Source organism: Podarcis pityusensis, assembly GCF_964106645.2.
Source record: "Podarcis pityusensis genome assembly, chromosome: 7".
NCBI classification, from domain to species: domain Eukaryota; kingdom Metazoa; phylum Chordata; class Lepidosauria; order Squamata; family Lacertidae; genus Podarcis; species Podarcis pityusensis.
In genome coordinates, this window is record NC_138031.1 from 328,867 (window position 1) to 356,150 (window position 27,284).

A 27,284-nucleotide genomic window follows, 5' to 3' on the forward strand; every position below is an offset into this window, starting at 1 on the left:
TAATTATCCTATATGATTTATGCTGTATTTGTGATGTTCTATCCTGCTATTGCTATTTGTGGTTTGTAAGTCTTTTTGGGGCTCATTTGCATGAAAAGTGACAGAGAAATAGGTTCAACTGATCGATCAATTCCACACCTGGAATTTAGTCCAAGATTCTGATTAAACATTAGGAAGAACTTCCTGAGGGTCAGCGCTGCTCAGCGGTGGAACGAGTGACCTTGGAGGAAGGTGGCAGAATCTCCTTCATGGGAGGCTTTTCAACAGAGGCTGGATGATCATCTGACAGCCATTCCTAAATTGCAGGGGTGGACTGGATGGCCCTTGGGGGTCCCATGCAACTCTACAATTCTGTGGTCTGTGTTCTCCGCAGACTCTCAGCTGGGCCCCATCTGGACCAGTCCATTTTTCTGTTTTCAAAAGCGGGGAGCTTTCCCTTCCCCCGCCCCCTGTTTTCAATCCCAAGGAGCCCCCGGCCACCCCACCTCCCCCAAGGCAAGCGGAGCCTCTTTTGGCAGGCAGGCAGAGCCAGCACCCAAGCGAGAGGGGTCTAGAGAAACCGTGGTCTTTATTGTCCCTCGCTGAGCACATCCACAACCATGACAGGCGAATATTCAGCCTGGCTAGAGAGCAGCCAGCAGGCAGGCATGCTCCAGGGGAAGAGGGAGGGAGGGAAGGGGGCACTCCAGGCAAGGACCCCCCCCCCCCAGGGCTAGCAGGAGACGGGCTTAGCACCACAGGGAGGTGGCCTTCCTCACCCCAAGAACCTGCTGTGGGACCGTCCAGGGGGTGCCCACCTGGGCACTGCTGGTGGGCAGAGCAGATGCCAAACATCCCACCTGGGGCAGGGCTTCCCCCCCCCCCACAGGGACTGAGGTGGGTGCTGAGGAACCGGGTGAGGAGCAGGGAGGGCCAAGGATGAGGCTGTCTGGAGGGGCTGCAGGGGACAGGCTAAGGGGTGGGGAAGGGCTAGGGGAGGCCCCCTCCCACAAAGGCATTTGCATATAATTGGGGGGGATCTGGGTGCCTGCTCTGGAGGGTGGATGGGGGTAAAGCAGCCGGGCACTGAAGGAGGGGGGTGGGCATGGGGTGAGGTGGGCTCTGCCACCTGCTCAGCCTCCAGCCTGGCCAAGCGGTTGATGCTGGCCACCAGTTTGCGCCCTCTGGGGGTGGGGGCGGCAGAGCTGCTTGGTGGAGGCCTCTGAGCCCGTCTCCCGTGAGGGGGCCCTGCCCCGACTGGCTCCGGGCGCCACAGTGGTCAGGATGGACGGCCCGTCTTTTCCGCAGAGGCTGCGTCCTTCAGGGCGGGGGGCCTCCGGGGGGCTCTGGGGAGGAGAGGCAAAGAGGAAAGCTCTGTCAGGGATGCTTCAGTGGTGACTCCTCCATCGCAAGGGGCTAGACTAGCTGGCCTTTGGAGACCCCTTCCCAGAAATCCCCCAGGGCAGCTGCACCCAGCTGTCCAGAGCAAAGGCCCCTGCCCACCCAGCCCTTGGAATGGGAGACTGGGGGGGGGAGTAGGGGGCCGGACGTCCAGGTATGGGGCAAAATTCAGTTTCTGGTGAGGAAGCAGCTGGGTGAGGAGCAAGCTGGTGGGTCAACCTGCCCCACGGGGAGTGGGCCTCCTCTGAGCCACCCCAGGCGATGGGGGTGACTGGGTTGCCCAACAGCTTCCTCTAGTCTAGAGAGAAGACCCTGCCCCCCTCACCCTCCTTCCTCACCTGGAGGGGGCTCAGCCTCAGGCTCCGCCCCGGCTCCTCCTCCATCCTCAGAGGCTCCTCCTCCTCCGGCAAAGGTCAGCTCCGCCCCGTCCGTCACCAGAGAGCTGCGGGAGTGGAGGCACCGATCCCCGGAGCGTGTCCTGCGCAGGACAGACTGCAAGGGGGGATACCATGAGGGCAGGCGCTGGGGCAGCCCCTCTGCCCTCTGGGGGTGGCAGCCCCAGACAAGGGAGCCTTTCCAGGAGAGCAGGGCGGTGCCGGCGGTGCCACTCTGACTCCCCAGAGCAAAGCGCCTCCAGCCGGACAAGGGAGGGAGGAAGGATGCCCCCCAGCCAGGTGTTTGTGGGGACAGGCTAGAGGATTTGGTGCAATATTCCCCCCTCCTCCATCCCACCCCCAGATTCCCCCCCTTACCTTCCTGGTGAGGGGGCTGCTGGGGGCTGAAGCACTGCTGTAGAGGCTGAGACTGGAATTGGAGCGGCTGGGGGGAGACAGCGCCTTGGAGGCGGGGGCTGCGGACTGAGAGTCGCCCCCTTTGCTCCCCGCAGGGTCTGACGTCAGGTATTTCTCGTTGATCTTGAGGTTCGTCCTTCCCTTCACTGGGAGAGGAGAAGAGGTGAGCGTGGGGAGGCTGCCGCTTCCAGGCCAACGAGCACAAAGAGAGGCCCGCTGGGTGCTCAGCTGGTCCCCAGCCCCAGCAGGATGAGGAGCACAGCGTCCAGGGCTTGGTGCTCCCACATGACACCGCAGTGAGAGGGGCTCCTCCACCCTCAGGGCCCAGGACCCTCAACAAGGCAGGGTGCCCACATCGTCCCTGAAAGCTGTTGGGTTCGCAGCCAAATCACAAATACATGTTTTGGCAGACAAGCCCAGGTGAGCACAAAGAGGGTTCTTAGACTTCCTAGAGAGGACCCTCTGTGTGGTCACTTCTTGCCTCCTCTGGGCAGAAATTCCGTAACAAAGGAGATAATCTTTTATACTTTCTACTGCCTTTGAGGAGACTCTCTCTCCATCATGCTTCCAAAATGACCAGATGTGCATCTGGGGGCTCTGGACACCCACAGCCTATATTGAAGGCAACTTTTGTATTCTGTACCTGAGAAGTTTTCTTTCCTGTATTGTATATGCTGCCTGCACTGAAATGTAAGTAAACCTTTCTTTGTTTATCTTACTAAAAACATGTGGCTCATTCTCTGCAACGGAGGTGAAGAGCGGGAGGCCAGGAGACCACAAATAAAAGGGATAAAAAAGTGTAACTGCCTCATTCCTTAGTAAGCTGCAGAATGTATAAGAGTTTTATGTTGCTAAAAAGGCTTGGCAGTCCCCTACTTTTTGTATGTCGTCCACACAAATGGATCTACATTTTAATCAACAATCCGTTTCCCACTTGCCTCCTCTGCCTCCTGCTGGCCCACAGAGGGAGAAGCAGAGCCCCCTATTGCCCCCCCAACTGAGCCTGCCAAGAAGGCCCAGGAGGTGTCCGTGGAAGAAATCCCCCCCCCTCCCACTGCCACCCCCAGCCCCTCACCTCTGCAAGGGTCGTTCTTCACCAGGAACTCATCCAGGGCAATCCAGCCTCCGCCCACACGCACCATTAGGGTGCTCCGCAGGATGCGGACCATGCGCAGCTGCTGTGACTCCCCAAACTGCAATGGGGGGGGGGACGCAGTGAGCTAGAGGAGCCAGAGGAGAGAAAGCCGCCTCTCTATGAAGGAGGCTGCCAGGGACACAAGAGACCCCCTTGCGGGGTTTCCTTCTGACAAGCAGTCCAGCTTTCTGCCCCAACCACCCGAGTCCCTCTGCCTGGCTGCTCCCAGGCCTGGTGGGACTTTGCAGGAGGGCTACCTGGTGGGCGCCAACTCCTCTAACCGCTGGATTGAGAATCCTAGAGCCCTAGAACCCCAGGGGCCTTCTAGTCCAGCCCCCACAATGCAGTGCACAGTGGCCCCTCCTCCCAGAAGCCCAGCAGGCCCCTGTCCTGGGGGGGGGCGAGGGGGCTCCTGGCCAAGCACTTACTCTGTACCGGTTGGCACTGATCTGTTCCACCTGGAAACGCTTCTCACAGTTGCACTGAGCCACCTGCCTGTTCACCTGGAAAACAAATGGAAGTGGTGGTGGGGAGGGGTCTTCTCAGAGAAGGAGGAGGTGAGGGTCAAGGGCTGGCTGGGGGGACAGGCCTAAGGGCAGGCCGAGGGGGGGGGCTTTGCCCCACCCAACCCCCTGCTCTCTGGGAAGACTCCTCTTTGCAACGTCCTCTGACAGTTGCATCTTAATGCTTTTTTGCAACCGAGTGGCGGATGATGCTTCCGAGGCCACTATCTCTCCGGGCCATACCTCGTCCTGGATCTGGTCCGCATCAGCCGCCTTGCGCAGGATGTCCCGACTGGGGTGCAGAGCACTCACAAACTCATAGTAGTCAATGAAGCCATCCCTGTTCAGGTCAAAGATGCTGGCCACAGCACTCATCTCCAGCGGGTTGGTGGGGAATTCTGGGGAGGGAAAGAGGGGGGGCAGGGGGCTGGCCAGGCACTTGGGCCCCACCTGCCACACGGCGAGCCCCACAAGCCAGGGAACTGCCACCAACAAGGCATGGCGAGCCTAGAATGTGGAGGACAGCCCACAGGGCACATCTGGGTGGGTGCTCCACTGGGGGCTAAGGAAGGAGGGGGGTCAGAAAGAGCAGCTGCTGCCAGAGAGGAGGGGTCTCCTCTCCACATCCCACTACTAGTCCTGCCATGTCCCCAAGTGTGCTGAGTTGGGGGTCCGGCAAAGTGAATGGTCCCAAAGCAGCTGGGGGTCAGGTACGAGTGCAGTTAACTCTTTATTCAAAGGAACCAAAACAGCTGAGGCCCAGTGATCCCAGCAACTTTCCCCAGTAGGTCTTGCCTTAATAAGGCAGTTGCAAGGACTGAGGACACCCGCCTTCCCACAGCTGCCGAAGTCCCCTCCTCTCCAGGGTTTGTGGCAGCTCTCCTCCTCCTCTGCCCTTTCCGTTTCTCTGCATGTTCTGGGAGACCAGCGGTTGCAGCAGGAGGGAGGGACCCCCTGGACTCTTCAGCAGCCGGTCTCCCCTCCTCTCCTGCCTCTGAGTCTGGACTGCTCTCTGCCACAGCCTCTTCCTGCTCACTAAGCCCTGTTGCCTCTTCAGCTTCCAACGCCTCCTGCTCCCTCTGACCAGGCATCCTTGTCCCACCACCAATTCACGGGCTCTGAGTCTTCTTCACCTGGGGGTTCCCCGGCTGGCGCCTCGCACCACTCCTCTGCATCCAGCTGGTCCATGACACTGGGGAGGTGTTGCCCCCCCCTCCTGCCCCTTCCCGGGCACTTGGCCCTGCTGCACTCACTGGAAGAGAGGACGCTCTCGATGAACTCCTGCTGGGTGATGCGCCCGTCCTGGTCCCGGTCAATGCCCCGGAAGACGTCCAGGATGCGAGATTTCATCTGGCTGATCCACTGCATGTACCGCTTTCGCCAGACCGAGAAGTCAAAGTGGGCAAACTCCTCCAGCTGAGAGAGAGAAAGATGGGGCTGCTGGGACAGGGCCAGGCTCCCCCGCTCCCCATTCATGTCACGCACCCATGGGAAGGAGGGGGGGCAGCAGCAGAGGATGGGCCTGGCTGCAGCTGGATCCTGTCCAAAGGGGCCCATCTCACCCAGCTCCCCCCCCCATGAGGGGCCCATAAGCAGCTGCCCAACCCAGGTGGGGTCAGGAGGGAGGGAGGGGGAGGCCTCTTACCCTGCAAGGGGGTTCAGGCTGGGGCTTAAGGTTCAAGGTGCCAGAGGGACCCACATCAAGGGGTTCATTGGAGGGCATCCCCCAGACATCCGCCCTACTCAAGCCCCACCCTCAGCTGCCTCTTTCTCTCCCAGCCACGCAGAGCCAGGACTGTGGGCTCCCCGCTGCCCCTCGTTCCAGTGCCCCCACCCCTTACCTCTCGCTGGCGCTGCTGGGCGTTCTGGAGCCGGTACTGGCGGTCAAGGGCCAAGAGCCAGAGCTGCTGCCAGCGCTGCACCAGCTGGGCCAGGAGGGGGCTCTGGGGCGCCAGGTCCTCGAGGGGCACAGGCCGAGCCCTGGGGGAGAGCTTCCTGGTGCTGCGCCGCCCTGCAAGAGAGGAGCATGCCTGGCTGTGGAGCAGTGCCCCCCCCAGCCCTCAGCCCAGCCCCCAAATTCTCTTCCTCCCTCTCTTCCATCCAGTGGAGCTGAGTGTTGGAAGACTCAGCGAAGATAAAAGGAAGGACTTATTCACACTGATCAGCGTTAATCTGTGGAACTCCCTGCAGGAAGCAGCAATGGCCACTAACTTGGATGCCTTGAAAAGAGCATTGGGCAAATTTGTGGAGGAGGCAGCATGCAAGCCTCTTTCCAGGGACACACATTGGCCTTGAGGGAGGGGCACTTACGAGAAGGCAGCTTGCGGGAGCCAGGGGCCATCCCCCCCGCCTCAGGGGCTGTCTTGCGCTTGCAGCTCTTGGTGACCCTCTCCACATCTGGCTGCTTGTGGGTCAGCTCCTCCATGAACACCTGGGGGGGAGAACGAAAGGGGGGAGGGAAAGGGCAGCTGCTCCTCCCTGCAAGGTGGGGCCACAGGGAGGCTGGTTCCACATCCAGCTGCCTCAGTTCTTTGTGTCTCACTCCTGCAGGAGTGGGGGTGGAGTTAGCCCCCTCCTCCTGAGGTGGTGGGGAAATCTACAGTCCAAATGACAATTACATTTGTTAAATGTGCCTGTAAAGGGCTTAAGATTCACAGAGTTCCTGTATTCCTAGAGAAGACAGGTCTGTGTGCCGTCACACACCCTACACCCTGTGGCAGGAAATGGGACAAAGGATTTCCATCTTTTCCACTTCCTCTTTGCCTCAGTCTCCCTCTTCCTTCAAGCCAGCGATGTGAGCAGCCGCACAAGCCTGGGCTCATTTCGGAAACTGATTTTGCATTTTGTAACTAAGACGTATTTTACCTGTGTCCTACTTTTTGCTGCCTGCATTGAAATGTAAGTAAACCTTTTTGTTTGTACTAAAATGTGTGGGTCATTCTTCGCAACGGAGACAGTGGGGAAAGGTAGGCAGACCACAAATATATTGGGATAAAAGGTATAATCGACTAATTCCTAGCTTCCAGTAAGTGGCAAAAGAGTTTTTACTCTGCCAAAAAAGGGCTTCACAGCCTGTTTACTCTCATATTTCTCGCCCACACATGGGACAGGAGGTTTAAATTTCAATTTGCTGGGTTCATCCTCATTCCATCTCCCTCAGAGATTCCCAGCCAGAGATGCCCACAGGCATCCAAGGCCACAAAGTCAGGGTGGGCCACTTACCCCGTGCTGGGTGCTGAGCTCCTCCAGGTGCTCCGCGTCCTCTGGGAGGGGCTCCTCGTCCCGGAGGCTCAGGGCTTCCTCAGCGGCCGTGATCCAGTCCATGAGCCGCGCCACTTCCTCCCGCTCCGTGGCCAGAGAGGCCGCCTGCACCTGCAGCCGCTCCTCCTGCTGCTGGGCCCAGCTCAGCACCTGCGGGACACAGAGGGGCTGGCGCCAGGGGGTCCCGGGGCAGGCCGGAGGGGGACTGGCACTCAGCCTGGGCCTGCCTCCCTTAGCCTCCCCTCTCCTCCCCTGCTGGTCCCGAAAGAGTGGGAGGTGGCACAGCTCAAGCCAGGCCCCCTTTTAGGGAGGTTTTGAAGAGACACCCCCTGCCCCCCAGCAGCTGGGACTGGTTGCAGGTCCGTAGCAACAAGGTTGTGTGTTTCTGCCCTGATTCAATGCTGCGGCTGGAGGCTGCCATCCCTCCTCTACCCGTATCTCATTCACTCGTTGCTTTTGACTGGCACCTTTTTCTCCCAGGAGCGGAAGGTGAAATACATGGTTCCAGCCCCCTGCCAACATTTAATTCCCACAACGACAATGGAAAAGGGGGGAAACCACCAATGAGGAATTCAAACAAATAGCCAGCACGTGTAGACACAAAGTCAGAAAAGCTAAAGCACAGAATGAACTCAGGCTTGCTAGAGAGGTTAAAAGCAACAAAAAAGGCTTTTATGGGTATGTCCGTAGCAAAAGGAAGAATAAAGAAACAGTGGGGTCACTCAGAGGAGAAGATGGTGAAATGCAAACAGGGGACACAGAAAGGGCTGAACTCCTCAATGCCTTCTTTGCCTCAGTCTTCTCCGATAAAGAAAACAATGCCCGACCTGAAGAATTTGGAGCAAACGATTCAGCAGAGGAAACACAGCCCAGAATAACTAAGGAGATAGTACAAGAATACTTGGCTAGTCTAGATGTATTCAAGTCTCCAGGGCCAGATGAACTGCATCCAAGAGTATTAAAAGAACTGGCAGATGTGATCTCAGAACCACTGGCAGTCATCTTTGAGAATTCCTGGAGAAGTCCCGGCAGACTGGAGGAGGGCAAATGTTGTCCCTATTTTCAAAAAGGGGAAAAGAGAGGACCCAAATAATTACCGCCCAGTCAGTCTGACATCAATACCAGGGAAGATTCTGGAGCAGATCATTAAGCAAACAGTCTGTGAGCACCTAGAAAGGAATGCTGTGATCACCAATAGTCAGCATGGATTTCTGAAAAATAAGTCATGTCAGACTAACCTGATCTCGTTTTTTGACAGAATTACAAGCCTGGTAGATGAAGGGAACGCAGTGGATGTAGCCTACCTTGATTTCAGCAAGGCATTTGACAAGGTGCCCCATGATATTCTTGTAAAGAAGCTGGTAAAATGTGGTCTTGACTATGCTACCACTCAGTGGATTTGGAACTGGCTGACTGACCGAACCCAAAGGGTGCTCATCAATGGTTCCTCTTCATCCTGGAGAAGAGTGACTAGTGGGGTGCCACAGGGTTCTGTCTTGGGCCCGGTCTTATTCAACATCTTTATCAACGACTTGGATGATGGACTCAAGGGCATCCTGATCAAATTTGCAGATGACACCAAATTGGGAGGGGTGGCTAACACCCCAGAGGACAGGATCACACTTCAAAACGACCTTGACAGATTAGAGAACTGGGCCAAAACAAACAAGATGAATTTTAACAGGGAGAAATGTAAAGTATTGCACTTGGGCAAAAAAAATGAGAGGCACAAATACAAGATGGGGGACACCTGGCTTGAGAGCAGTACATGTGAAAAGGATCTAGGAGTCTTGGTTGACCACAAACTTGACATGAGCCAACAGTGTGACGCGGCAGCTAAAAAAGCCAATGCAATTCTGGGCCTCATCAATAGGAGTATAGCATCTAGATCAAGGGAAGTAATAGTGCCACTGTATTCTGCTCTGGTCAGACCTCACCTGGAGTACTGTGTCCAGTTCTGGGCACCCCAGTTCAAGAAGGACACTGACAAACTGGAACGTGTCCAGAGGAGGGCAACCAAAATGGTCAAAGGCCTGGAAACGATGCCTTATGAGGAACGGCTAAGAGAGCTGGGCATGTTTAGCCTGGAGAAGAGGAGGTTGAGGGGTGATATGATAGCCATGTTCAAATATATAAAAGGATGTCACATAGAGGAGGGAGAAAGGTTGTTTTCTGCTGCTCCAGAGAAGCGGACACGGAGCAATGGATCCAAAGTACAAGAAAGAAGATTCCACCTAAACATTAGGAAGAACTTCCTGACAGTAAGAGCTGTTCGACAGTGGAATTTGCTGCCCAGGAGTGTGGTGGAGTCTCCTTCTTTGGAGGTCTTTAAGCAGAGGCTTGACAACCATATGTCAGGAGTGCTCTGATGGTGTTTCCTGCTTGGCAGGGGGTTGGACTCGATGGCCCTTGTGGTCTCTTCCAACTCTAGGATTCTATGATTCTATGATTCTATGATTCTATGACCCTGTGAGGTAGGTAAGGGAGAGAGAGGTATGAATTGTCCCCCAAGGTCACACCCAGGAACAGCTTAATGACCGAGTGGAAGAATTTGAACCCTGGTCTCTGCCAGGTCCTAGTCTGACACTCCAACCACACCCCCTCTGCCCTCGCCCTGCGGGCGCCACCCTTACCTCCTCGAAGCGACTCCTGGCGACAGTGACCCATGACCGGATGGTGATGACAGAGTCCGGGTGGGAGGTGCTGAGGATCTCCTCCCCCAGGGAGCTGATGCACTCCAGCTGCAGCTGCTGGCACTGGAGGCTCTGCCTCAGATCCTGCAAGCAGAGGGGAGGGGCGCTCAGCGCCATCCAGCCAGCAGCTGGATGCAACCTGGCACAGGCTCCTCCTCTGGGCACGGCGGGATGGGGCCTGTTTCTGTGGGAGGCTCTGCAGCCAAATCACAGATTGAATGATGGCTGGAGAGTCACAAACAGGGGACTCTGGGATGTCAAATCCTCTAAACCTTTGTGGTGGGAAGGAGAACAATGGAAACTTAATCTTTGCTTCTTCCTGTCACTACACATTCTTTTTTTCTACCTGCAATGGGGGGAGACGTTTCTTTGCTCTCTCCATTTTGAACCAGACTATGGTTTTTTGTAGCATTTAAGGATTATTGCCTGCCTGATTTTCATCACAGTATTCGTAGAATCCTGGCAAGACTTGGATGTGAGTAAATGTATTTTCTTATTTATTAAACAGTTTGAGAGTGATTTCTTCGTTAAGAGGGAAACATAAAATGAGGAGAAAATAATCCAAATCTGCCTAAAGCAACCTTGGGTAACATAATTGTTCTAGAAGGTTATGTAGCCTTGTCCCAGCAGCTTCTAGATATATACTGTGCACAGATAGTGCTGAAACCGATGTTTGCTTTCTCAAGAGGAAGGATTGTTACTAATAAATATTCCCTCCTATTCATCTAATTCCATCCAAGGAAAAGGGGGTGGGGAAGGGGCTGCCTCCCCTCCCCCAAGGGCTGCCCACCTGCAGCTGGCTCTGGCACTCCTGCACAGCGGCCTCCTCTGATGGAAGGGCACCAAACTTGATGGACTTCTCCAGCTCAGTCAGGCGCCCCAGGAAGGAGTTCACCAGGGCATGGAACTCCTCGGCCTGGAAGGAACAAGAGGTTGGCATCACAGCGGGGAGACCCATCTGGGCAGGGCTGGTGCCCCCCCCAAGGAAAAGCTCCTCCAGCCCCACCCAGCCACCACGCCTGCATAGAGGAGTGGGTGTCCCAGCAAAGGCAGGGGTGCATGGGGGCAGGTAGAGAAGCAACGGGGGAGCCATTGGCAGCCGCCAGAATGGTGACTGGCAGAGAAGGGTTCAGGTCGCTTTCCTCCCCCCCGCCCTTCCCCCAAAGATCCCGGGGTGGCTTCCCAGGCCTGACCAGAGGGAGGACCCTGATGCTGTGGCTTCTCCAGTACCCCTCCTTCAGTGGCTCCTTCCAAGCGCTTTCCATCCTGAGGGTCCTAAGCACCAATTCTCCCACAAAACCAACATCCAGTTCATTCTCAACTGTAGCTTTGTTTTTCTCAAATATATGTGTTTCTGCTTTGTTTTGTCAACGAAAAAGCTTCGCCACCATGCAAGTGCCTACCAGCCTCTGAGACTCTGAGGATCCTGGCCCTCCCTGAGCCTTCGATCCTGGCTGGTCTGAGCCCGAGGCCAGCCAGAGAGTGATTGGGCTGCTTGAGCAAGACGGAGCCCCAGGGAGGCAGAGACATCGCCTTGCCCAGAACCCTTTGCCAGGTCCCACAACACCAAGAGCTCCTTCCGTCCCTGCTCCTGAAAGGTGGCTAAGCGAGAGCAGCTCAGAGCCAACAGCTCACACCCTCCAGAGTAAGGGGGCTTGGTGTGGGCCCAGGTAGCCTGCTCCTGACCATGGGGAACAGCCCCGCCTGGGCCTGAGAGGAGAGACAGCAACCCAGGATCCCCTTTGCCCATCTCCTGCCCGCCTGCCTTGTCTTCCTGGCTCACCAGAGCCCCCCTCGTCCTCCTCTTGCCCCCCTCAGCTCACCCCACTTGCCTGCCGCAGGGCAGCCTCTAGCCGGTCCTGCTTGGAGACAGAGAGTTGGCAGACGATCTCCCAGCGGTGGCTGAGCTCTTCCACTTGGCTCTGGAGCCACTGGGAGTCTCCGGCGCCACAGCTGCTGCCGCGCATCAGATCCCGCAGGGAGCGCCTCAGCGCCTTGATGCAACTGGCTCTCTGGCCCAGCTCCTTCTGGAAGACCTGCGGAGGGAGCGTGGGGCAGGCACATCCAGCGGCTGCTCCTGGACACTGCAAGCCCCCCCACCAAGGGGTCTAGGCACGCCTGTGCCCCCAGCCCAAAGTGGAGCGACTCCGCTGCAGACCCCCCACAGACCTTGTGCTTGTCCATGAGGGCACTGACCAGGTCCCTGTCCCCACCCACGGGGGTCTCCTCGGCCAGCTGGGGCTCAGCCCGGTACAGCCAGTCCATGAGGGTCTGCAGGGCGTCTGTGAAGCGGCCTGAGAAGAGCAGACCTTCCTCCAGCTTGCGCTGCCTGGAAAAGAGAAAGGCAGCCCAAGGTCAAGGGGCCAGCAGATTCTGGCCAGTGGGAAGGGGGTGGATGAGGGGGAGACCCCCCCCCCCCGCTTTCCATGCAGAAGGCCTCAGGTTCCATTTCCAATGGGAGCAGCTCCATGTGGGGCTTGGAGAGACCCCACCCTCAAAACCGGGAGAGCTATGGCTGCCTGCCAGGGCCAACGATACTGAGCAAGATGGACCAGTAATCTAACAGGGGAGGTTTCAGCAGCAGCCAAATCACAAATGCATGATTGCTGGAGATTCACAAAAACAGGACTGCATGATCTCATAGCCTCTAAAGTTTGTGGTGGGAGAGGGAACAACAGAAAACGTAATCTTCCTGTCACAGCTCACTCTTCTTCTTACCTGCGATGGGGTAGGATATCAGTAAGCTCTCCACCAGACAAAGAACACCATTTTGAATTGGACTGTTAAGGATTATTGCCTGCCTGATTTTCATCACTGTAAGCATTGAACCCTGGCAAGACTTTTGATGTGAGTAAAGCTTGTGTTTTCTTGTTTATTAAACCGTGTGAAAGTGATTTCTTTGTTTAGAGGGAAACATAAAACAAGGAGAAGACAATCCAAGTCTGCCTAAAGCATCCTTGGCCATCATAATTGTCTGGCCCAAAGCCCCACCTCCACCCCCAAATGCATACCCACCTCTCAGCCGCCCGGCCACAGATGGCCTCCCACTGGCCTCTCAGCTCCCCCAGCATCTCCTCCAGGGTTTGGGTGTCGTCAGGCAGAAGGGCCTTCTCCCGGAGAAGGCGCCCACTCCGCAAGGTGGCCTCATAGACCGGGCGCTTGGCACGCAGCCCCTTCTGGAACTCCTGCAGGGGGGGCAAGAGAGGGCAAAGGGCCCAGTCAGGGGAGCAGGGAGGGACACAGAGCACACCCCTCCTCAAAAAAGAGCCCTTGTTGCTCCTTGAAATGCCAATGGGAAGGTAACTCCTTGACCAGGAGAATAGATATGGCTTCACGAGTGCACTCCTGCGAGGTGGGTCACAACTGCTCCCAAGGACAGCTGGGGCCAAGGTGGGTTTTGACATGAGTCCGGCCAGGCTCCCTTCCCGCTCCTGACTAGGCCTGGGCAATGTATCACTATATCGCCCAGGACAGGTCTGAGGGGCAGACCGTGATGGTGGCTTCACTCAGCGGTATATCTTGGGTGAAAGCACCACCGCTCTTGATTCCTTCCAGTGGCTGCTGGTGGCAGAGGGACTCAGGAGTGGCAGCAGTTTCACCAGCGATTGTAGTGCTGAGTGAAGCCGCCATTCCACTCTGCCCTCATCCTGGCAGAAGGCGAAACAGGCTGCACCCGGGAGGCGCCAATATAGCTTGTTCCTCCCTCTGCTTCTTTAAGCAGCTTGGCGGAGGAGCACATGGCTGCCCTTGTCTCAGCCAGGCAGTTTTAAGGAGCCTCCAAACTGCCAATGGCTTGCATGAGCTGGCGGCCGGGTGGGGGCTCCATAATACTGCTCTGCTGAGAGGCGCATGGTTGCTGCTCCTATCAGCTGAGCAGTTAACGGAGTCCCCAGCCCATCGCTGTATTGTGTGAGCCAGCAGCGGGGTGGGGCCTCCATAAACGTCCTCCTGCCCTCAGCTGAGGGAGCCCCAATGCTTTTCCAGCTCACTTGCAAATCAGAGAAGCATCGGAGCTCCCTTAGCTGGCAGGCAAGAAGCTTCATGCTTCCCAGCTGAGCAGCCCCGATCCGTCTGCTGCTCGTGTGCAAGCCAAAGAAGCATTGGGGCCCCCTTAGGTGGGGAGTGCAGAGCTGCTTCCTCCCTGGCGTGGTGAGGACCCCAACGCCTCACAGTGCTGTGGTGGGAAGCAGAGTCTTGAACAACGCAATGTATCGCCAGGTCACAATGTTTGAAAACCTGACATCGCCCAGCCCTCCTCCCGACATGAGGCCAGGACGCCGGGCAAGGTGAACCACCTGCCTGAGCCAGCAGGCAATGATTGCGCCCTTGGTGTGGGGCAGCCGTGATGCACAACGGCCACCCTGGCCTAAATTTTGTAGCCAATAAGGGAGAGACAATGAGCGTCTGGCTGGGCAGCGAAGGAGAGGGCAGCCCAACACCTGGGGAATCAAGCAGAGGTGGGGGGGGCTACCTGCCAGGGAGGCTTTACAAGCAGCGATATGTGTGCAACTCTAAAGTGAGCCAAAAAGTCACAAAAGGGGGCAGAAGGGGGCAGAACAGGGTGTTTGCAGGCTTTTCCAATCATATTGAAAAATGGGCGTTCCAAAGATATGAGATTTCATGCAAGTTCACAATGACCCGGAATGCAACCCCTGCACAGACGGGGAGCTGCCAGTAGTTGTGATGCCTGCATTGCAGGGAGTTGGACTAGATGACCCTTAGGGGTCCCTCCCAACTCTGTGGTCAGGAGGATCCAGAGAGGCCTCCAAGGGACACTCACACCCACACGCCGCACTCACCTTGTGTTCCTCCAGGAGGCTCTTGATCTCTTCCTGGCTCACAGCAGCATTGCTGGTCCCCTCAAGGTCAGGCTCCACCTCATCCAGCCAGTCCAGGAGCAGCTGCCAAGACTCACTGAACTGCAGGCCGGGGGGGAGGGGGCTGCGGTCAAGTCCCCCTCATGCACCCCCCAGAAGCCCACCCTCCCACCCGCCTGCATCTCAGCAGCGCCAGGGGTGGGGCTTTTCCCCATGTGCCCACAACCGCCCCCCCACGAGACAGGAGGCTCCCCAAAGGGCCATTCCCCTGCCACCGCCATACCTGCTTGGTGCGCTTGCGTGCCTCCTCCAGCTGGCCCCCCCTCTCGCCCACATGCTGCGCCACCTTGGCCAGCCGCTCCCTGGCGGTCAGCACCAGGCTGTGGATGAGGCCGCAGTCCTGCTTCCGGCTGAAGCCCTTCATGCGCATGGCGACCGCCTCCAGGCCGGCCAGCTTCTCGCTCTGCGCCTGGGTCTCCTTGGCCAGGGCCTGTGGGGGGGAGGGGGAAGTGGGGCAGCTGAGCACCCCTGGCCCTTCACCCACAGGAGAGGGTGCAGGCGCCTCCCACCCGGACTGCCCACCACAGGGTCTCAGGCCACGGCAGGCAGGCAGCTCACCTTCTGCTCCTGGATCTGGCTGGTGACGGTTTCCAGGACGTAGCTGGGAGGGGGCAGCCCCGCCAGGGCCTCTTCCGTCCTCCCCACCCACTGCAGCAGCTCCTGGGCCGTGGAGTGGAACTCAGTGCTGACGGTCAGCCCTTCGCTGAGCTGCTCCTGGGGGTGAGGACTAGTTGCTCAAGAAAACATTCCACAAGTTCTGCTCGACTCTATACTTCACATGGCTTTTTATGTATTGTGGCTTGCCGTTATTTATCTACCTTAGGAATGGTTTATCATAATTGTTGAGAGTTTCTGTTTAATTATTATTTGCTGCTATTTTATTATTATTATTATTATTATTATTATTATTATTATTATTATTAGCAATAATTGTGCCTCGGATTAACCTCATTGGCTACGATACTGCCACTGCACAAAGCTTATTTGCTGCTATTTTGAGAGTGAATGTAATTGTGTTCTAATGGATTGCTGAATGTTACTTTATTTGATGCACGCTGTTTAGTTTAGAGCCACATTTTTTATTATGACTTTCTTTCACTGGATCAGGTTGTTACAGGGCATGTGATCTTTGTTGCATATTTTGTTGTTTTTTCCTGCTGGTAAACTGCCTCGGGTGTAGCAATGTATTATTTATTAATTTTCTATACCCCCCCTCAACTGAGGATCACAAGGCAGTTTGCAATACAAAAACACAAAAATGCAGACCACAAACAAAAAAAATACCCCTCCCCCAGTTCAAAAGGCCATAGACTGTTCAATTAGACGCAGCAGTTCTCAACCGGTGGGTAGCTAGGGGTGATGGGAGTTGTAGTTCAACAACATCTGGGGACCCACAGGTTGAGAAAGGCTGAATTAGAGAAAGGCCTGGGCAAAGAGGAATGTTTTTGCCTGGCACCTAAAGACAGGCAATGAAGGTGAACCCCTGGGAGAGCATCCCACAAGTGGGGGGCCACTGCCGAAAAGGCCCCTTCTCGTGTTGCCACCCTCCAGACCTCAAGCAGAGGAACACACAAAGGGCCTCCAATGATGACTGCAGGATCAGGATTGGTTCATGTGGGAAGAGGTGGTCCTTGAGGAACTGCGGTCTTCGGCCACTTAAAGCTTTAGAGGTCAAAACCAGCAAACTGAATTTGGTCCAATTTGAAAGGCAACATACAAATTAAAAGAGGATTGCAACGAAATCCAGGAGCCGACCAGCCCTGGGCCTCATCCCAGCGCCACTCACCTTCCGCTCCTGCACCAGGCTGGCAACGCTGGCCCACTTCTGCTCTAGGATGCTCAGGCTGTGCTCCATGCTGGAAGCCCGCGGGGGGTGGCTGGTGGCCAGCAGGCGCTGGAGCTGCTCCCGGACGCTGTGGTATGTCTGCTGCTTGGACTCCATCTCTCGGCACAACTCCTGCCAGAAGGGAAGGGCAGATGTGAGGGGCTGGGCGTGGGGGGCGTGGGGGGGGTGAGCATCTGCAGTGGCTCCTTTGCCTTCCTTCTGTCTTGGTGATTCAGGTGAAGCAGGAATAAAGAAACAGAAGGAGCTGTCAAGTCTGGGCGGGGGATAAAAGGCCTTGCAAAGAGCTGGATGGATCAGCAATCTGACTTTGCAAGAGGTATGAGGGTCCCCTAACACACACAGCCCATGTAGAAGCCAACTTTTGTATTTTGAACCTAATAAGTTTTCTTATGCTGCCTGCACTGAAATGTAAGTAAACCTTTTTTGTCTATCTTACTAAAACATGTAATTCATTCTCTGCAACGGGGGTTAGGAGGAAGGACAGGGCAGGAGGCCACAAGGAAAAGGGATAAAAAGGTGCAACTGCCTTGTTCCTGTGAAATATATGTGGTTTACTCTGCTAAATAGGCTTTGCAGGCCACTTACTCTTTGTAGTTCTCCCACACACCTGTAATAGGAGGTTTAGATTGTAATATACAGATTTCACTCTCAATCCATCTCCTACATAATGTTTGATGTTGGGTTGTGTTTTTATATATGGCTGGGGAAACCCAGTCAGATAGGCGGAATATAAATAGATAGTAGTGGTAGTATTACAGAAGGGACTCACCAGATGTGCGGCCAGCTTGTCCTTGGTGGTCTCTGGGTGATCCCAGCCGGGCTTGGAGAAAAAGAGCTGGAGCTCCACGTGTTCCAGCCACCGGAGCAGCTCTGTGATCTCCAAGGTCAGATCCTGCACCTGCAGGCGGAAGAAGCCCTGAGCAAGCCAAGCTGAGCCCCTCAGAGGGTGGTTCTCCCGTCACAGAGCCTGAGTCTTCCTTATTGGAGGAAGACTCCAAACCCCACTAGGTGGCCCTTTGGAAAGGCAGAGTCCCCACAGCCCAGTGATGGGGAGACGGGGGGCAGGGGTTCCTTTCCCCTGCGTCTCCCTTAGGGGATTTGGGATGACACCCCCCAAAAAAATCTGCAGAGGGTAGGGCAACGCAAACACAGAGACAGACCACCATCACCACATTTCTCCCCCAAAACCCCCGTTCCTGGAGGGCGGGTGCAAAGAGAGCCCTGGGCCTGACCAGAGGGGCTGCATCCTGCCCCCTGCCCTGTGGAACTACCTGGCTGAGGTTGTTCTCCAGCTCCAGCTGCCGACTCTCCGTCTCGCCCAGGAGGAAGTCCCAGCGCTGGCCCAGCTGCTGGAGGCTGCCCTGGAGCCCCTCCACCGGGTCCCCTGCCCCAGAGAGCACCAGGGCCTCCCCGGCCTCCCTCACAGACTGGACGGTCCGGGTGCGAGAGACGACATCGTTCCGCAGCACCTGCCCGGGTGAAGAAGGCCGGCTCAGTGGGCTTTGCCCGGGAAGGTGCCAGGGACCCCCACCCCCTCCCTCGCTTCCCCTGCCCCCCTCCTGACCTTGTGCTTTGCCAGCTCAATCTCACAGCTCTGCAGGTCCAGGCTGAGGGCGGTGGGGGCCTCCAGCTGCTCTGTGGTGCGAAGGAGCCACTGCAGGAGCTCCTCCAGCTGGTTCTGGAACTGACCCAGACCCAGGAGGGCGGCTTCCAGGCGATGCTGAGGAGGAGACGAGAGAGGGGCAGGGCAGCCTCCATCAGGGGCAGAGGCTGGCCTGGGCTTGGCACAGGCTGCCCTTGGTCAGGAGCAGAGGGGAAAGATTGACAGGTGGTTGAGGAAGACAGCCAAGCTGCACCCCAGAGAGAAAGGAAAGCCGCCCCCCACTGGGCCACTGTTCAATTTCTCAGACCCAGACCCAGACCTGAGCAAGCAAAGGGGCAACTCCACCCACCACCACAGGAGGTTTCTCTCCTGAAATGCTCTCTCAGCCCCTGGGCACCCTAGTCCAGCCGTCACACTGGCCACCTGTCATCCTCACCTGCCGCTTCACAATTTCCTCCTCCAGCCAGTTCCAGCGGTCGCGGAAGCTGCAGAGAGCGCTGGGGGCCCCCTTGATGTTGGCCCCCCTGGGGCTCACAGGGTGCCGCAGGCTTTCTACATCCACTTTGACCTGGTATAGCTCTCGCTTGAAATCCTGGGGGGGGGGGGGGAGGGGACAGAGCAATTTATTTATTTCTGCTCTCCTCCAGAGATCAATCTCCATTTTGAACTGGACTATGAATATTTGTAACACTTAAGGGTTATTGCATGTCTGATTTCCATAACTGAAATTGATGACCCCTGGCAAGAAGTTGATGTGAGTAGACATTGTATTTTCTTGTTTACTTAACAGTCTGGCTCCTTTGTTGAGAGGGAAACGTAAAACAGGGAGATGATAATCCAAGTCTGCCTAAAGCATCCTTGGATATCATTGTTCTAGAAGGTGAGGCAGCCTTGTCCTAATAGCTTCTAGAGATAAGTTGCACATGGAAGGTGATTAAGAATGCAGCTGAAATAGATATTTGCATTTTCACACAAGAAGAAGAAGGTTAATGAATAAATAATATATCCTCTCCTACTCATCTACATCCATTCAAGAGAACCGTCCCAGGTGGTCCCTCGGCACCTGCCCAGCACACCTTTTGCAGCAGCATCAGGTGGGAAAGAGATGATTGGTCCAGGTCTCCACAGTGGCCAGGGATGGATTTTCCTTCTAGTCCTGAATCACTCTCTGGTTAAAAGGGGGAGCTCATGGAGTGCAGGGAAGGGTTCCACTGCCTGCCCCACTGTACACCCTGCCCCATAGCTACTGTTGCAAGCATATAAGGAATACCTGTTGCCCATTCAAAATGTGTTCAAGAATCAACAGACGCAGCAGTGGAGAAAAAGAAAGCAAAATTTATTGCTGAGCAATCAAGACCCAGTGGAATATTTTCCAGAGCCTGGGTACCTGAGCCCCTAGGGCTTTGGCTTTATATACCTGATTACAAACAGCATTAAGCGTTACATATTCATATACTGCAGCAAAATCAAACCAATGAGCAGGGACAAGAGCCCTTCCTATGCCCATGTAAAGAAGACTTCTGCTTTCCCCATATATGTGCATAAGAAATCACCGACGGCCTTTGCCCTAATTTTCATCAATAAAGAGGAAAAGAAACCTCTTTGGCAGCTGAAGACCGAACACCCCCTTTCTGTTATCAGGCTAGAACATTACATTATGTGGCAGGCATTTGCCTTCCTGTTTCCCCATTTTTGGCCTAGCATGAGAAACAGTCTGGGGAATGTTCCCTATAGAAAAAATGCCAACACATCAAACTTATTGTTTCCTGCAAGCACAATAGCAGGGCAGAGAGAAACAGGGCAGAGAGAAACTCTGGACTCCTGAGATTTTAGGCACTTCTAGCCTTAATGAAGCCTTAGTGATTTAAGCATCATTAGGATACATGGTTATATAGAAAACATAAAGGTAAAACTCTTCCAGGTGGCCTTGCCACACTACAACCAAGGAGTCCAGAGCACACAGCCCACTCCTCCACTTCTTCTGAGCATCTCCCTTACCTTGAGCTCTGAAAGCTGCCGCTTGACCAGGTCCAGGTCCCCCCCGACCAGAAACTCCTCTGCAATCTTCAACTCAGCCGCCTCCAGCCAGCTCAGGAGCCTCTAGGGAAGTGCGGAAAGGGGCGGGGGTCCCAAAGAGGAATAAGGTCTGGCAGCCACAGCAGAAGCAGCAGTGTGTGAGAGAAAGTGCTCCAGGGCCAAGCAGAAGCCCCTCTGTCGGTGGCTGAGTCTGTGGGTGACTGAGTCACCCCCAGGACACCTGCCTGGGCCAGGAGGGGTGTGAGCTGCTGCCTGCCAGAGACCGACTCTGGCTCAGTCTGTGGGAACAGCCCAGCCAGGGAGCCTGTTGACCTGACTCTTGGCCAGGGGAGAAGCTTATGGGGTGAGGGCCAAAGCCTTTGCCACAAAGGAGTTATTTCAAAGACCGGCAGGGGGCGCACAGGAAGGGGGCCAGGAATACTCTCCAGCTCACCCTATAAGGACCAACAGCCACAGGTTGCTCCCCATCCACCTCATTAAGGCTGTGGGTATTTTTGTCCCAGGGGTCCACCGGCTGGCCTGTGCCCAAGTAAGAGACCCTCCTCACCTCCATGGTCTGCTGGTAGTTGAGTGAGGCCTGCAGCTGCTCCTCCAGGCGGGTCTGGCGTTCGCCCCACACCTTGCTCAGGCTGTTCCAAGAAGAGTAGAGCTGCAGAGAGAGGAGTGAGAGAAATATGGGGGGGGGGGGTTAAGCTGCAGGGTTTTGGGAGGCCAGCCCCCGTAGGGTCTTTCACATTTGGTGGGCCAACATCACACAGGGACCCCATGCCAGGCTGGCACCCTGTGCCCAAATGCATCCCATAAAGTGCACCCATTTGTGCTTGTGTCCTCTGTATTTGCACACCTCCCCCCATCCCCTGGGATTTGGTACAGAGGCAGCTGTAGATTTTACAGCCAAATGACAAATGCATGTTTTGGTAGACAAGCACAGGGCGGGTACACAGAGAGTTCTTAAACTTCCTAGAGAGGACCCTCCGTGTGTGACGGGTTCTTTTGCCTCCTTTGGGTGGGAATTCTGTAACAAAGGAATTAATTCCTTGCACTTCCTTCCACCTTTGAGGAGACTCTCTCTCTCTCTCTGCTAAGCAGACCTGTGTCTGGGGGCTCCAGACACCCTACTGGGAGACTATCAACTTTCTTTTACAGGCAGTTCCTCATTTACATGGGGGCTGCGTTCCAAGGCAGCACGTGCTTACATGCAATTGCATATAAATGGAACACCCGTCGGAACACCCATTGAAAAAGCCTGAAAACACCCCATTCCACCCCATTCTGCCCCTTTTTGTGACATTTTTTGTGATGTTTGAGGATCGCTTTTGGGTTCAGCACAATGCACGTATGTGTGGTCATGTCCATATTTGTGTAAATGGGGAGTTGCCTGTATTGTAACTTAAAAAGGATTTTTTTGCATACTACTTTGCTGTATTTGCTGCCTGCATTGAAATGTAAGTAAAAAATAATAATTCTGTTTAGCTTACTAAAAAGGTGTGGTTCATAATGTGCAATGGGGTTGAGGGGGGAAGGACTGCAGACCACCAATAAGAGGGGATTCCTAATTCCTAAGTTTTAGTAAGCTGTAAATATATAACTGTTTTTACTTTGCTAAAAAAGCTTCACAGCCCGCTAACCTTTCGTATTTCTCCCACACATGTGGGATAGGAGATTTAAATTCTAATCTACAGATTTAATCCTCAATCCATCTCTTACAGTGGCCACCACATGTCCAGCTCAGCTTTGCTCTCTCATCCATCCAGGCTGCTCTTGGCAGCCCTTCTAGGGTGCACAGGGTCAGTTCTTGCTGGGGGGAAGCTGCCAGTCAGTGCACGCAACACAGAGGGAAATGGACCGGTGGGCAGGCTCAGGAGGAGGAAGCTTCCTATGTGCCTAGGCCAACAATGGGGCAATGGGGCTGCCCCCTTGGCAAATGGCCCACACTGCCCGTACCCTGTGGGGTTTCCCTGCCTTAGATGGGTCCCTCCCCATCTCACATCATCTAGGCTCTTGGTGACGTCCGGTTTGTCCAGATCTCCACAGGACGACATCAGCTCCATGCCCAGGACGCCCAGGGAGTCCAGCTCGCTCTGCAGGGAGTCGATCTCTTCTCGCAGGGCCTGGAGGGAGAAGGGGTGATGGGGTCAAGGCCCCGCCTCTGAAACCAGCCCCAGGAGGCCTCCTCACAGACAGAAGCTGCAGCACGGCAAAAGCTGAATCACTGCCGGCGGGAGCTGGGAGCCGGACACAGGGCAAAGCCAACGGGGCAGGTGGGCGGGGGCCATGGGAACACCTCCCCTGCCTGCAGTTCCCAGGATCCCTCTGGGAGAAGGAGCCTGGTGGGGGCTGATGCAGGAGATGGTTGCTGAGCAATGTCCTGGTACCTGCATGGCCCCAAGCCTGGCCTGGATGGCCGTGGGGTCCGAGGCAGCCTCCTCCGGCTCCAGCACCACCTGCTGGATGTCTCCCAGGGTGGCGGCCAGGTCCGAGAGGCCCTGCCAGAAGCGGTCGGCCAGCACCAGCAGGCCCTGCAGCCAGTTCTCCCGCTCCTCGCTCTGCTCCCAAAGCGCCTTCCACTGGCTCAGCAGCTGCTCCACACGCTCCTGGATCCCTGTCCGCAGCAAGGGGGGAAGGCCAAAAGAGAGGGGTCCTGGGGGCGGCCTCAGCAGGAAACCGGCCTCCCCCGCCCCAAACAGGAGAGGGACTCATGCCCTCTAGACCACCCAGATTTGTGGCCCACAGGAATCCTTCTGTGCTCAGGGCAGTGGCCTCTAAATGGGGGAGCAGGAAGGAAGAGACCCAGAGGCTCTGGCCAGCCCCACAGCAGGGCCAGCTGCTTGGAAGAGGGGTTTCTGCGTCTGGCGCTGGGGAAGGGGCCGTGCCTACCTCTGTTTCCGCTCGCCTGCATGGTGGCCAGCAGCTCAGCCCCCTGCCCGCGGAGGGTCTCCAGAGCCACTCCCAGCTTCTCCAGCTCCGCCAGCCGGAGGCCGTTCTCCCGGATCTGCTCCCGGAGCCAGGCGGAGTCTCCCCGCACCCCAGGGGGGTCCCTCGCGCGGCTCTGCAGCCTCTCCAGGCTCTCCACCATCAGCTCCATGCGCTCCGACAGCTGCAAGCAGGGGCACAGCAGAGGGTTGGCCCAGCCCCACAGGCAGCCGCTGGCCTCCCACTGGGCCCCCAAGTCTGGGCCGCGCACAGCTGGAAGGGAGCCGACAGCATCCGAGGCTCTGGGGAAACCGAGGCACATGTGTGGGAGAGCCCTGCAGGAGTTGGAGCCTGGCAGCACCTTCAGCCCCAGAGCGCCTGTGGGTCTCCATGGGGGTCAAGAGAAGGCCTGTGGCCCTTATGGCTGAAAATGGGTCCGCCCTAATGTCCCAACGGGAGCCATAGCATTGGCCTGGCTGCAGCAGCCCCAGCCAGCCTCTCCGGGCCTCATCCAGCCCAGACGCTGGTTGATGGCATCTCCTTGCCATGAAGAGATGCCAGGCCTGGATCCCCCGTGGGAGGGGGGCCCCTCCAAGCACACCATGCAGGCAGAGGAAGGAGGTGAAGCCATCCAAGTCATCTCACGGTTTGCCGCCCAAATAACTCACCTGTCCGTTTACACTGGACTGAGATTGTGCCTAGTACATCTCGCCCCGTGGATTTGTTAGCTTAGGGGAAAACCCTTTGTATCTGCATTGCTTCAGAAGTATAATGTGACCTAAGCCAGCCGGGGGGAGGAGAGGGGAGGGTGTCAGACTGGGACAGAGCAGGGTTCGAATCCTGGGTGACTGGGTGGCCTTGGTTGAGTCTAGTTTGGTTTCAGCTTGTGGGGTTAAAATGAAGAGGAGAACCATGTGCCCCACGGTGGACCCCTTGGGATGGAAAGGCAACAAACAAACGAAAAGCTTTCACAACTCAGCTTCCTGGGTGCTCACTTGGCCAAAGCCGGACGTTGCTGCTGTGTGAGGCCAGAGGTGCCGGCCTGTCGGGGCAGCAGGGAAGTGGCTGGCCCAGGTCTGTTCCCACCCCCTACCGCTGCCATGCCTGTGTTAGGATATAGTTCCGTCCCACCTTTAGAACAGGCATGTGGAGTTGTTGTATGTCACATGTCTGTTTACTTCCAGCATAGTTTGCTGGGCACTTCCGTTGTATCTATATATGCTTTTCCCTCTGCTGTTTGCTTGGACACAAAGGGAAGCAGACATGTTTTCCCTTTGTTCTAATGCTGAATAAGCGCTTGTAAATATGCTTACATATGCCTCTGTCCGCTACTTCTGCTGCAAAGAGTTCTTATCTCTGCTGGCTTGTATGCTCTAAAGGTCTCTGAGGCTTGAGTCGCAGTTTTGATGCTGTTCCGAGAACCGGAGTTCGCCCGGCTGCCAGCCGGCGGGCTGGAGCCAGCTGGGGGCCTGCCAATTGCCCCCGTCTCCCAGGACACGTCCTAACAGCCTGCTGCCCCAGAGACCATCCGGCTGCTCACCTGGCTGTATCGCGGGATGGCCTCCTCCAGCACAGCCGCCGCCTGGCGAACCCTTTCCCGGATGCTTCCGTACTGCTCCTCCGCCGCCTGCCAGCCCTGCTGGAAGGGGGCAGCCTCCTGTGGACTGAGCTCAGCCAGCTGCCCCGACAGCCGTTGCAGCTTGGACATCAGGGGCTTGTGCTCTGCAATGGCCTCTCGGAGACCCTGTGCCAGGCCGGGAGAGAGAAGCGGTGAGGACAGAGGACCCTCAGCCTCCCCTGGCACCCTCAGCCCCCCCTCCAGTCTCCCTCGACCCCCCCCTCACCTGCAGCAGCTCCTGGTGCTCCCGGAAGGCCTCGCAGCTGATGCCGTCAGGAGAGAACTGCCCCACTGCCCGCTGCGTCTCCTCCAGCCACGGGCACAGCTCCTCACGGGCTTCAGCAAACTGCACCAGCAGAGACTGGGCACGCTCCAGGCGCAGGGTGCAGGCCAGGCTCTGGCGCAGGAGGTGCTCCGAGCGCTCCTGCAGGGGCCGGACTGAGGGCTGTGGGGCAAACGAGGCATCAAGGGGGGTCAGATTGGAGGACAGGGAGGGCACCCCCACCTGAGGCATGGCCAGTCTTTCTCAGATCAGGCTCTGCAGTTCTGTTGATGGGAGGGGGAAGGAAAAAAGGCCCCCACATTGTCTCCACCCACCCCTGACCCAGGCCTCTTAGCCAGCCCTCTGTTTTGAAGCAAAAGGGCAAGTATCAAAAATCTTTGGCTTTTAGGTGCTCTAAAAAGGTGCTCTGCAGACAAACTGGAACCGGCTCCCAACTTGCCTCCCTTAATGGAGTGGCACTGGAAGGCAAGCAAAAGGGTTAGAGCCCCTCCACTGACACCCAGTGGCTGAAAGGGGTATTGCAAGTCAAGAGAGCCTCCCCACCGGCCTCACCTGGAGCTGCTGTTGCACTTCTGGGGGGCAGAGGCTGAGCAGTGGGTCAGCGATGGCCACCAGCCGTTCCACAAGGCCGTGGTGGTGCAAGATCTCTGCCGACAGGAGCTGGGAGGTGGGGAGAGTCATCATCAAGACTGGGCCTCGCGTTTTGCCAGGGCAGGGTTGCCCCCAGAGTGGCCCTGGGGAGAGCAGGGGGGTCCTTGGCCCCTGGCGGAGCTCCTGCGTGCAGGGCAGGCCTCTCCCTCCCCCTGGACGCCATCCCCATCGGAGGTGCCCTGCCTGGCCACTGCTGGTGAGACACCTTCTTCTTCTTTGGTGATCCCTCGTAACTGAGTAAGATTGTCACCCATTAACATGGTTTTAACAGTGAGTCTGTAAGAGACTCTGGAGGCAATTCTGGATCCACACATCCTTCCACAATGGGAGTTGATCACGGTATGGATTTGCCAAGTGTGCCTTCCTCTTAGCACGTTTCTCCCTTGCGTCCTGAGTTCGAGTGCCTTCAAAGTCCATGAAACCTTTGGTAAAGGCTATTCTCCAACTGGAGCGCTCGCAGGCCAGTGTTTCCCAGTTGTCGGTGTTTGTACTACACATTTTTATATTTGCCTTGAGGCAGTCTTTAAACCTCTTTTGTTGAGACACCAAGCCCTGAGTGGCTGCCGCACGGGGGCGGAGGGCTTAGCTGTTAGACCCCTCCCCCCCATAGTCAGCTGGGGGCCACAGGGAAGAAGGGAGAGTCAATGGGGAGAAGGAGGAGGAGCCCAGTCCCTCCAGTGCTCCACTGGCCTGCTCAGCTCCCAAGACCAGAGGCATTGTGGCAACACCCTAGGTGCTGGCCTCGTGGAGAGGCTCCTAAGGGTGCCCCTGCAGGACTGGGCTGCCCCCGGGCAGAGATCCACCTGCTGCTCCCAGCCAACCCTCCCTCCCTCCCTCTCCCCAAACACCCACCTTCAGATCAGCCAGCTGCTGCTGGATGGCCTCCGCTTCCAGGTGCACCTGGCCCAGCTCCTCCAGGTGTGTGCTCAGGTGGGACACCTTGTCCATCTCGGAGCCCAGCACCTGCTCAAACTGAGACAGAAGAGAGGGCCTTTGGGATGAGGGCGCAGACAGACCACTCTGGGCAGGGACAGAGGGCAAGAAGACTCAAGGTGGTTCCCTTCTCTGCCCACAGTGGGGGTGGGGGTTACAGGTGAGACATGTCCTTCTTCTCTTCCAGAAGTTCTTCTCCTCCTTCTCCAAGGAAGATCTGGCAGCTCAGCAGCAGAGAGTGAGGAGGCAAGTCAGGTGTCCCCTGGGGAAGCGCTCCTGGCCTACCCCAAATACCTTGCCTTAGGGCAACAGGCCCTCTGTGTCCATGACCTCCTCACATGGCATTGCAGGGAGTTGGACAGGATGAGCCTTGGGGTCAACGCTGCAGTTCTATGACTCCTTCCCTGAAGTGCCCATTACCTTCTCTCTGTCTGCAGCACTGAGCTGGTGGGTCCCGTCATCGTCACCCCCTGGCTGGCCCCCCTGCAGCGCCAGCTCCTTCTCCAAGCGCTCCAGCCACAGGGCCAGATCCTCCTCGGTGGGGCCCAGCCGGCAGGAGGCTTCCAGGGTCTGCTCCAGGCGGTGCAGGATGGCAGCGCTGCTCTGGCCCACGAGGAGGAACCTCATCCGCAGGGAGTCCATCTTCTCCTGGGCCAGATGAGCTTCCTCTCCTGGGGGAGGACAGCAGCACAAGCTCATTCCCAGGAGCTGCACCCCCCACCCAGCCCCAAGACCCCCCGGAGAACCCAGGGCCCATTTC

At 56.5% G+C, this 27,284-nt stretch overlaps 1 protein-coding gene across 2 annotated transcripts; it reads right to left on the reverse strand.

Annotated features, from left to right (window-relative positions):
- Positions 1-549: 549 nt before the first annotated feature.
- Positions 550-27,192, reverse strand: LOC308481524 (microtubule-actin cross-linking factor 1, isoforms 6/7-like). 2 transcript variants are annotated; one of them, XM_081013949.1, is made up of 33 exons: positions 26,945-27,192; positions 26,444-26,563; positions 25,493-25,600; positions 24,884-25,102; positions 24,580-24,783; positions 23,004-23,223; positions 22,502-22,728; positions 22,115-22,237; positions 20,674-20,775; positions 20,088-20,189; positions 18,526-18,681; positions 18,051-18,206; positions 17,758-17,955; positions 17,256-17,384; positions 16,427-16,597; positions 15,199-15,354; positions 14,864-15,070; positions 14,563-14,682; positions 12,779-12,948; positions 11,933-12,092; positions 11,596-11,799; positions 10,554-10,679; positions 9,704-9,847; positions 7,032-7,220; positions 6,120-6,240; positions 5,651-5,820; positions 5,063-5,225; positions 4,053-4,207; positions 3,735-3,809; positions 3,247-3,364; positions 2,133-2,317; positions 1,719-1,872; positions 550-1,325 (listed from the first exon to the last, which is right to left on the reverse strand). In XM_081013949.1, exons 1-33 carry the CDS (start codon positions 27,164-27,166, stop codon positions 1,300-1,302), a joined length of 5,100 nt encoding a protein of 1,699 aa, XP_080870075.1. In that variant the 5' UTR covers positions 27,167-27,192; the 3' UTR covers positions 550-1,299. The 2 variants fall into 2 exon arrangements, with proteins under 2 accessions (XP_080870075.1, XP_080870076.1); XM_081013950.1 differs by lacking the exons at positions 24,580-24,783; positions 24,884-25,102; positions 25,493-25,600; positions 26,444-26,563; positions 26,945-27,192 and adding an exon at positions 23,708-23,803.
- Between the last annotated feature and the right edge of the window lie 92 nt (positions 27,193-27,284).

Coding starts and splice junctions, on each gene's coding strand:
- LOC308481524 (XM_081013949.1), bottom strand. CDS start 27,166: ATGGACTCCCTGCGGATGAGGTTCCTCCTCGTGGGCCAGAGCAGCGCT. Junction 20,776..22,114: donor TCACCAAGAGCCTAGATGAT/GTGAGATGGGGA, acceptor CTCTCTCTGCAG/CTCTACTCTTCTTGGAACAG. Junction 12,093..12,778: donor TGTGGCCGGGCGGCTGAGAG/GTGGGTATGCAT, acceptor TCTCTTTTCCAG/GCAGCGCAAGCTGGAGGAAG.